Here is a 10520-nt window from a genome sequence, read left to right as displayed (position 1 = left end):
AGCTTGGGGGGAGTGAAACTGAACTCTGGGGAGGACACAGGGCATCCCAGGGACATCCCCAGCCCCACAGCAGGGTTTGACCTTCACAGATGAAATCTTCCCCCCTTTTTCCACCTCTCTCATCCTTCCCTTCCTCGTCCAGGAAAACAAAATTTCTCACACAGAGCTTGGGCCAAGGAAATGCCACACCAGCAGCCACAGCCTTGGAGAGCTGGGGACATGTCGTCCCTCCGAGGGAACTCCCTGAAAAGTCAAGGCTAGGCTGGCACTGTGTCTAGCACACTCAGAGGAGGCTGGATTTACTTCTGACCATAATAATCATGTAATGCCACAGCCTTGCCGTGTGCCCTTGGTCACATCCCTGGCTCCCGGCGTTCGGCAGCGCTGATGATGCTGTTGGAGACCGTGGGTGAAAATATGAGCAGGATGGAGGGATGGAGCAGGAGGCTGCTGGCTACACACTGTGCTCCTGGCAAGGCTGGGAGCTGCAGACGTGTCACACGGCTTCTCCCTCACGGTCTCCAGGATTAGCTTAATAGCACGGGGAAATAACAGGATGAAAAATTCACTCCCCTCCAAGCACTAAAAGCCAAGTTTCAAGGTTAATTGTCTGCCCTGTAGGAATAGCTTTTACACACTGCAAGGGGCTTAATTAGTGTCATTTTAGCCAAGCAGAGAGAGCGTGCCCTGGACCCATACTGCATGCCCCCAAGCCTATTTTCCTCTCCACGAGAGGTGATGGATTGCAGGCAGCTTCCTTGCACCAGAACTCAGCAGGGACAGGTTTGGGGCTGATCATGGAACCCCAAGATGCTCCTTGACAGCTGTTGCAGCCCTGAGCCCCATCCCTGCACCTACTGCACTCTTAGGTGCTGCAGTGAAGTGCTGGAAAGTGGCTGGATCCTGTCTCTGTGCCCACAGCTGCCCTTGTCCCTGCTGGCCAGGGGAGCACCCATCCCCACTTGGGAGAGCACACTGCCAGGCCTGGCTTTAAGGAAAGCACAAGGGGGATGGAGGGAATTTCTCTGCCCAGTCAGGGCTGTCCTGTGTGTTCCTACCAGCTTTGGGCCACTCTCCATGCAGCCAAGATTTGTTTTCAGCCCAACACTGACCCCAGAGAGAAGCCAGACAAGGTCCAGCACCAAGATAAGGGGAGAGGCAGCTGAATACCAGGGTCAGTGCCAGCAGCAGGGGCTCTGGTGGTACAGGGGCAGCAGAGTGACTCAGGACTTCCCCAGCCCAGGGCAGCCGCTTTCCATTGGAGCATTCTTGGCAGCAGGGAGAGAGCCCCCATGGAGGGTCCCATGCCCTGGCTTGGAGCCACCAGCAGCCCCCAACTGGTTTCCCATCACCAGGCATCCATCCTCGCTGGGCTCCAGCCCACAGATCCCACGGGGACAGCCATGACCCCCCCTGCAATCCAGGCCAGGAGGCTGCCCTGGATGCCTGCCCATCTGGGCTGGAGCAGACCTTGGAGAGGAGCAGCCCGTGGGGATTTTAAGTTTTGCCCATATTGAAGATTTCATGGCAGCCCCCATTAAACCCATCTGCTGGTACAGCCTCCTCATTCCTGCTCCAGCCACACTTCCAGTTGGGCTTTCCTCCTCCCACATCCCACACTCTGCTGTGGCCAGTGGGTGCTGGGGCCACCCCATGCTGCCAGCTTCACTCTAGCCTCTCCCCCTTCTTTCCCTGACCTTTGGATTCGATTTCTCCCTGTTAGCCAATGTCCAAGCAGGGTCCCAGGGGCTCTCCACCAGCAGAAACAAACCACAGCAGAAAACATCCATCCCAACAGACAGGGCTGGCAGGGAGCCCCCACACTCCTGCCTGGGCAGTGACCCACATCCCAGCCACTTCCCTTCTTCATGGGAATCTGCAAAAATACCCCAATCCTTGGCAAGTGGGTGATGCTACAGGCAGGCACCCTGGCAAAGGGAATGTCTGGATTTTGGTGCTTTCAGGTGGGTGTGGGAAGGGAAGATGCATGAAGGAGGGAATGGGGGCAGCATCTTTCTTTAGCAGTAAAGGGATTAAATATCTTAAACCTGAAACAAGTCTGCTCTGGCTTAGGTGGGGAAACCACAGAACTTCTGCTTCATGCCATTTTATACAATCAAAGACCAGTTTGGGCTGAAAAGGTGAAGGAAGAGAAACAAAAAGTTGGCTCCAGCAGTTTCTTTGTGTTGAAATGAGTTATCACCCAGTAATGGCACCCAGCTCCCAGTCTGCCTATGGGAAGATCACGGCAGAAATCCTTGTTACTCAGTTTTGGTGGTGGGTCCAAGGGCCAAGGCACTCACAGCTCACATTCCCCTCCTGCTGCTGTGGCTCCAGGCTCACAGTGGTGAGGAGTGATGTATTTTTAATTCGTTTAAGGGAATTAAGCTCATCTGTGTCTGACTACTCACACGGTCTCCGCTTTCATTAATTTCTGAGCCGCTTGCCTGGATTCCTCTGGCTCTGGCAGGGGTTTGGCATCACAGGGAGACCAATTTCCTGAAAATCTGACAGATGTGAGTCACTGGAGAGCAGCAGGAGACCCCATTTGCCCCTTCCCCACAGTTTGGGTCACCCACCACATCAGTCCCATAGGCACATTCTGCGTTGCCCATGATGTGATGCTGGAGAGCAGCGTGCTGGCAGCTGGAGAGCCTCTGCCCTCCTGAGGTCCCCAACCTTCTTTTCAGGGTCCCCAGTCTCCTCCCTGGGGTCTCTGACCTCCTTCCCAGGACCCCGACCATCTTCCCATCTTCCTTTTGAAACACTTCTTTGAGGCACCTTGTAAACAGATGCAAAAGCAGGGGGGAAAGAAGAGATAATATAAAAATAGCAGCAGCAGGAGTGGGTTTGAAGTAAATAACAGAAAAACATCAAAGAGGAGGGGGAGTGATGCTCTGAGGAGGTATTTATAGCTGGCTCTGTGGTTCCTCAGACCTGTGTGTTCCCATGGAACCTCTTCCCTGTCCCCCACAAGCATATGTTTGTGTCCCTGCCTTGCAGTCAGCCCTTCCCCAAGAGTCTTCCATGTGGATTCAGCCTGAAGGCAGAGCATATCCCCACAGCTTTTAGAGACCACTCAGGGAAAGGCTGCTGCTCTTAAAAGGTTCTGAGCCCAGCATTCTGTGGCACTGAGCATTGGGATCAGCCACTTGCTGTGGGGGCCATCACACCTGGCAAGAAGCAGCCTCCACTTCCAGGCTTTTTTTCTCTGCCAAGTCCTCAATGAGAGCTTTTTCTCCCCCACAGCCCTCCTGGGGGTCACATTTGAGAGCAAGGCTGATTGCCTGGGAAAAGAGAGGCACCAGCAGAGCAAGGGATGAGAGATGGCCACGGAGGGAGTGCTTGGTGCTGTGACTCAGCCCCCTCCCTACGATGGATCCACCCCATCCCTCCTCGATGCTGCAGCGAGCATTGGGCATCTGGATGGCTCAGCTAATGGTGACACCCTAATTAGATGTGTCTGGAGCAATGAACCTTATCCCTGGGCTGCTGATGTGCAGGGAAGTTTTTTGGAGGCAGGTTCAGCCCTTTGCACCTTACAGGCAAAGGCACTAGGGGTGCACAGGGTGGTTTGTAGGTGCAGAGGAGACCTGGAGGGGCAGGAAGCATTAGGGAAAGCTGTTCAGCCTCTTTGAAAGCACCCAAGGGCAATGGGGGTCTTTCCACCTCTGTCATGGGGCCAGGGAACACGGTAGCAGTGACCTTTTCAGCTGCCTTCTGCTTTGGGAAGCCTCAGCTTCTCTTAAAGCATCTGTCCCCGTGAAAAGTGCTTTGGAGGGATTTAGGGCTTTGGGGGAGAGCAGATTGGCAGTAAACCCTCCAGCCAGCTGTGCAGAGTCAGGACCTTTTGGAAAAGGGAAATTTGGGCGATTTCCACCCACCTGGAGCCTCAAAATGTCCTCCTTCTTTGCAGCCATCTCCCAGGCTGGGGAAGCAGCCGCTGCTCTGTGGTAACTCTGCACACCCTCGCTGCTGCTCTCTAATCAGACACGGGCTTTGCAATTAAGCGGCACAGAGTAACCGTGGGGACAGAACCTGCTGTTTGAGCCCAGCTCAGACGAGTTTAGGGAGGGAGAGACCTGATTTCCCACTTAGCAGACAGGTCACGATCGGTGGATTCATTGATCCCAGAAAGCAAAGCCTCCGCTTCATTAGAGACATGCTGGTGATGAAGGTGGCCTCGGGGAGCAGGGAAGCTGTGTGAATCCTTCCCTAAATGTTATCTCTGCAAGCCTCAGAGTGCAGATGTTGGGAAGCTGCTCCAACAGGATGGCTTCCTCTGGAGGGAGCCTGCTCCATCCCACTGTGCCATCACATGAGTGGCTCTGAAGGGGCACTGGAGCTCCCTGGAAATGCTGAGGCTGGAAAAATGCACTTTTAACATCTCTGTGTCTGTCTGCCCCTTCCCTGTGTGCTTCTCCCCACCGAAGTGTGACGAGGGCACGATGCCCTGGCTCAAAGCAGGGCAAGCTGTGGCTGTGCCAGGGCAGAGCACCCGAGCGAGACCCAGCTCCCACACAAGGTTCACCTGCAGTCAGCGTGGAATTCCCAGAGCCTGGGGGGTTTGTGAGGGATGTTCACCCAGAAGCACGGACACAACAAGGCCCTGGGGAGCTGGTTCAGGTGCAGGCAGCAGGGGCAGAGCAGAGAAGAGGCAGCCCCATTGACTGGGCACACTGAAGCTGGGCAAGACCCTTGTGCAAAGTCCTGCTCGCTCTGCTCCTGAACCACGACCGTGTGTATACAAAATGCTCTGACTGTACCAGCCAGATCCTGCTCTGTCCTCTGCTGCATTCCTGATTTTCCCTCCCCAGGTCAGCTCTCCCAGAGGGAGGTTTCCACACTGGCTCCTGCCAACAGTTACTGGCAATAACTTCTCAGTGCCCTTCAATGCAGCTGCTCGAGGCAGCAGATGGGGATGGGGGTTGAAGCTGAGCCAGACTGGCTGCTTTGCAAGGAGAGTTAGCTCAGGATAAGCTGGGCTTATGCAAGTAGCTCCATCTACTCCCAAAGTTCCTGTTCTCTCCTGTACCTGTTGGGATCCTGATGTTACTGGGAGCAGTTTCACCGCGGTGAGCGTTGCCCACAAGCTGGAGCAGGGCCCTGCACCATCCCCTTCCCTGAAATCACGACTCTGCATGGTAACAACACCCACAGGCAAAAAGCAAGGGAAGGACCGTGAGCCTTCCACATGGAAATTTTGAAGGTTTTCCTGGTTCTCTGCATGAGGGGAACCACGCAGGGGATGCAGCTTTTAAGAAGGTTTCTGCTCCAGGGAATCACGCTGTGCTGCTGGTTCGGGGCAGGGATGTATCATCCCGCTCCTGCAGGTGTTAGGACTTTTTTTTTTGCCAATTCTTCCAAGAAAGCATCTCCCGTGGGCAAACCTGGCTGGCAGGACTCCCTGACGCCAACACAGGCATCCTCAGCTTTCACCAGTGACAAGCCTCCCACGCCGTGACACGTCCCCTTCGCAGGGGCAGATCTTGAGCTCCCAAGCATTTGGCTCCAGTTTCTGGCTCATGCTGAAACATGGACGAGCTGGAAGCAAAGCATCCTCTACCCAGCTTGGCTTGCAGTTTAGGAGCATCTCGGGCGTTTGGAGAATTTAGGGACGTGGAGGTGGTGTTGGTTGTTCTCTGTATCCCTGGGTATTTAAGGGAACTCAAGGAACAGTGGGGGCATGGAAAGGAGGAAAGGAGCAGCTGTCTCTCTGGATTTACAGGGATCAGCAGCTGAGCAAGTCCTCAGCATAACCAGGGTGTAACTGGGAGCAGAGTCTGCCTCACATACCATATGCTCCCAATCCACTGCGCTCAATCAAGCCTAATAAAATTGATAGGGGAGCATTGAAAATCTCGTGATTAATTCTTTATGATCTGTAATAGGGGAGCTGTGTGCCAATTACTCAAGTAAATCATTCATCAGAAAATAAATAGAACTAACCTCCAGCACAAACACTAGAGGATTTCCACCAGGATTGCAGATCTGGATTGCAGCATCACACTGCTGGTGACAGCACATTATCTGATGGAGGACACAGGAGTAGCTGCAATTTTGCTGCTTCTCCCCAAGGTTTCGGCTCTGTGCTCCAGCATTATTTGTTGCTTTTCACCACACGTTTCAATGATCTGTCCTTGATCTCCATGACCCATCAGCACAGGCCCTTGCAGGTTTGCAAGGGCCAAACCCACAGGATCAGCTTTATTTCAGGGCAGGTTTGAACATGGGGACCATGGACAAAAAATGGGAACAAGACTTGTCTTTTATTTTTCCAGCAAGGAAACCAGTCATTTGGCCTGGAAACTTTTTTCCTGGTCTTGTAAGGAGAGCCGTCCCTCTTTGCCGAAGTTACCGGACTGCAGTTTCCCAATCAATGTCCCATTTCTAAGGGAAAACCACCCAACAGCACTCCCTGCCCCAGATTTCCACATGTGGGGAATTTCCCGGGTTGTGTTTGAAATCTGAAATGCTCCTGAACAAACTGAATTTTGCCAAGCCACAGTGACCTGCTAACACACATTCAGCATCCTGCGCCATGATGCAACTCCGTATTTATCAGGGGCCTTTTGGGACCATGGTGGGATTTCAAAGGGCACTGAGGGAGTTCATGCTGAGAAAGGACTTGGGAAAGCTGAGGGCAATGTCCTCTTCCTAAGTTTGGTGCTCAGAAAGGGAGAGCTGGATTAAAGGCATGGAAGGAGAGGGATGGGCACATAAAATCCAGCCTTTGCAGAAAGCCCTCTCTGTCTCCTTCACAGCTGCAGGGACGTGTCCAAGGTGGGATGAAGGGCAGAAAGGAGGGGCCCCCACTGCCACAAATGCCTTCTTTCCCTCTTACATGGACAAACTTCCACGGACAGGGAATTTGGCAGTGGAAATGGCAAGGAGGCTCAAGTGTGATTCGCTGCCCTAAACACAACTGAGCTGGTGGCAGGACACTGGATTCTGCAGCACGTGCCTTCACTGGGTGACAGGACAGACGTTTCCATGACAGCCCAGATCTGCTGACCTCGAATGAGGAGCCAGTGAGACAGTTCATCCTTCTGCACCTCCTCACCATCCATCCCTCAGCCTGACCCATTCCTCCTCCCACTGTGCCACAGCATCCTTGTCCTTTCCCAGCTGGCAGCACTGGCATCACCAGGACACCCTTCCCTTGCAGCCAGGACAGTGTGGAGGTTTCTCCCTGCTAATTCCTCCTGGAGAGGGACGTTAGCATCTCACACATCCCAGCCACCATCGCTTCCCCCACTGCATCCCTGTCGCCCTTCCTGCTGCTCCCAGCACCCAGCTGGTGGGATTCAGAACAAACATCCTCCCACCTGCTCCCGCAGCCCAGCCTGGGAGATGGCAGAGGCGATAATTACACACTTGGCACAGCAAAATTATCCAGTGCGGGGGAGAAGAGGCCGGAAGCAGCTGGAGATCATCCATGGGGAATGCTGCTCCCACCCACAGCGCCTCGGTGTGTGCCTCACCCCAAACCAGCCTGGTTCACACCATGAATGTGCTCCTTGGGCCCTCTGTGAGCACCCTGAGTGCCAGAGCTGATGGTGCAGGGGGGAGCTGGGGATGTGCTGGAGCACCGAGGGGTTTGCAGCAGCAGAACTAAGGAAGGCTGGTTTCCCGTGGTGCCAAACTGGGATCCCTGGGGTCTGCTGAAGTGTATCCTCCAAGGATGCCATATTCCTGGGGAGGGCTTTAAGTGAGCCATCATTCATGCACACTTTCGGTGCCTGCCAGGACACGTGTACTTGGATATCTTGTCCCTTCCCTGCTCCCATGAGACCTCTGGGAGGGACACTTGCAGCTCATTCACACCGTATTTATTTTTGAAGAAAATGTATTTCCTTGCAAAGCAGGATCTGCACAAGCAGAGACCCTCAGGGGTCTACAGGGAAGATACTACCCTATTTTCCAGACAGATCCAGGACTGCAGCCCATGAGGTGCACCAAGCAGAAATATCCTAGAGAGGACTGAAGATGAAAAAGAACATGAGTAGTAATAATAACAGCAATAAAAAAATATACGGCACTGGCTGAAGGGAGAAGGCTGCAATGAATTGTCCTTAAAATACATTTAGACTCGGTGGTTTTACGTTTTGCCCTTCAATGAGTAATATTGGTCAAGAGACATTTAATTTCCTGCCAGGGAGCCACTGCAGTTGTTTCCCAGCTCCCGGCCCTGGTGTGAGCACTGAACCGGGACAGGGCAGGGGATGGGCAGGGATTCATAGAATCATGGAATCATAGAATGGTTTCGATTGGAAAAGCTCACCTCATTCCTTAAAGATCATCTCATTCCACCCCCAGCCATGGGCTGGAAACCTTGCACTAGGCCAGGCTGCTCCAAGCCCAGTCCAGCCTGGCCTGGAACCCTTGCAGGGATGGGGCAGGCACAATTCCTGTGGGCAAAAGGAACGGGCAGGGATGCGGCAAGGGGCAGGCACGGGAGCTGGCAGGGAACGGGCAGGGGCTGGCAGGGGACAGACGGGGGCTGGCAGTGCCTGTCTCTGCCCCCGCACCAGCGGTGCCCGCTCGGTTCTGGGTCCCTCTCCCGCCAGGGCCGTCCCACTGCCGGCCGCACTCCAGCTCCCGGTGCGGCCCCGGGGATCCGTCCCGCTGCTCCCGCTGCTCCCGCGGACAGGGTCGAAGTCCATCCCGGGCCGCGGGGCCGCTCCCCGTCCCGCCGCGGCCCGACACGATCACGCACCTGCAGCGGAGGTCAGTGCTGTCCCCGCCCCGCAGGCCCCGGGCCCGGCGCGGCTCCGGGCCCGGCCCCTCCCGGAAAGGCGGGCCCGCGGCTCCCGGCAGCGGCTCCCGGCAGCGCCACCGCGGGCGGGGCGCTCGGGCCGGGCCGGGGGCGCGGCGGGGCCCCCCGGCCATGGCGGGGCGGCCCGGGCCGGGCGCGGGCCGGCGGGAGGCGGCGGCGGGCGGGGCCCGGCGCTTCCCGCGGGAGTGCTGCGAGGGGCTGGGCGGCCTGGACTACGGCCAGGTACCGGCGGGACGGGCCGAGCCGGGCCGGGCGCGGGCGGGAGGGCGGCCCCGGGGAGGGCCCGGCCTGGGGCAGCGGGGGGGAGTCCGGGGATGGATCCCCCGCTCCTCTCGGTGCCGCCGCGGGGCTCGGCAGGTCCGCTGGGAATCTCCCCTGGGTTGTGCCCGTAGGTGCAGCAGGACTCGGTCCCCCGTCCCCCAGGTGCACCCACCGCCCTCCCCAGCCCGGTTCCAGCCCAGCCGGGCCGGCACGGTGTGAGCAGGACGCAGGGGCTGCACTGGCACTGCGTGAATGCTCGGGGGTGCTGCCACCAGCTCACCCGGGTGCCCCTGCAGCTCTTTTTAAATGCCCATGCAGTTCTCATCCAGGTATCCATTTATCTCTCACTCAGGTGCCGATACAGCTCTCAACCAAATGCCCATGCAGCTCTCATCTAGCTGCCTGTGCTGCTGTCCCCCAGTTGCCTGTACAGTTCTCAGCCGTGTGCCCATTTGTGTCTCACCCAGGTGCCCATGCAGCTCTCACCCGGGTGTCCATGCAGCTGTCACCTGGGTGTCCATGCAGCTCTCACCCAGGTGCCCATGCAGCTCTCACCCAGGTGCCCATGCAGCTCTCACCTGGGTGTCCATGCCGCTGTCACCCAGGTGTCCATGCAGCTCTCACCCAGGGGTCAATGCAGCTCTCACCTGGGTGTCCATTTATGTCTCACCTGTGTGTCCATGCTGCTCTCACCCAGCTGTCCATGCTGTTCCAACCCTCCCTGACTTTGGGGCTGTGATCAAGCGGGCACCGCTTGCCACGGTCATTGATCCCCCACCGTGGGGAGGTGGGGGCAAAGTTGAATGTTCTGTGCCTGTTACGTGGCTGTCCCAGCAGCTCGCAGAGACAGCTCATCCCTTTAGGGTTCCCCTTTTATCCCGAAAAGCACACGCCAGGCACAGGCCAATCTGCCTCCCGCTGGCAGCCGCGAATTTGTTGAGCAGGAAAAAAGAAGGTGAGTGCGATGTTCACGATGGAGCCTGCCAGGAGTTAGTAGGTCAAGAAGCTTTTGTTCAGCCCGTGCTAGCACTGTGCTCAGCACCGTACAAAACGAGAGGAAAGAAGCTGTCCTGGTCCCACGGGATTGCCATTGAAGCGGGATTAGACAGTTCGGCCCCGGTGCCAGCAACTGCTTCGGTTGTGGCTTGACAGTTCGGAGGGACGAGGTCTGGTGGGGAAGGGCTGCTCGGGGGTGAAGGAGAGAGGCTGTGGAGGTGGGAATAGGGGGAAATGGGTCTGGATCAAGCCATAGGGGCTGTTCCCGTTGTTCCCTGCCAGCATCCATGTCCCCAGGGCTCGGATGAAGGAGCCTGGAGGATCTGTGGCAGTGGTGGTTTGAGGGCAGCTGTGGATTCCCGTGAGGATCCTCCCTTTCCCCAGGGCTGTACAGTCTTTGCTCCTGCACTTCGCACCTTGGGCAGTCATGGCTGGGCAGGGGGTGCTTGGAGTGACTGGATATGCCCTGGACCAGCATGGGAGC

General features: G+C 56.5%; 1 protein-coding gene and 1 long non-coding RNA gene across 4 annotated transcripts in view; one reads left to right on the top strand and one right to left on the bottom strand.

Moving 5' to 3' along the window:
- Window positions 1-7817: 7817 nt before the first annotated feature.
- LOC148182940 (uncharacterized) lies at window positions 7818-8808 on the bottom strand. The gene is made up of 3 exons (XR_015774123.1): window positions 8720-8808; window positions 8285-8411; window positions 7818-7983 (listed from the first exon to the last, which is right to left on the bottom strand). It is a non-coding gene; the product is annotated as an uncharacterized LOC148182940 (long non-coding RNA).
- Window positions 8499-10520, top strand: part of PEMT (phosphatidylethanolamine N-methyltransferase) — a 42124-nt gene continuing 40102 nt past the window's right edge. Inside the window, exon 1 of one of the 3 annotated variants that reach the window (XM_014252803.2) lies at window positions 8499-8730. Coding sequence is in view for 1 of the 3 variants with exons in the window: in XM_005523050.3 (XP_005523107.3) it covers window positions 8891-9001 (111 nt within the window). In the remaining 2 variants the exon portion in view is untranslated. Of the gene's footprint in view, window positions 8731-8890; window positions 9002-9844; window positions 9996-10520 lie in introns of those variants that run through there. The other 2 variants (XM_005523050.3, XM_014252802.2) reach the window with 2 other exon arrangements.

Source organism: Pseudopodoces humilis, chromosome 18 (genome assembly GCF_049639895.1).
Source record: "Pseudopodoces humilis isolate 2021_Gansu_Grassland_sample_001 chromosome 18, ASM4963989v1, whole genome shotgun sequence".
Lineage (NCBI taxonomy): Eukaryota > Metazoa > Chordata > Aves > Passeriformes > Paridae > Pseudopodoces > Pseudopodoces humilis.
Note: the sequence above shows the minus strand (reverse complement) of the source record. Positions and strands in the feature narration are given on the sequence as shown.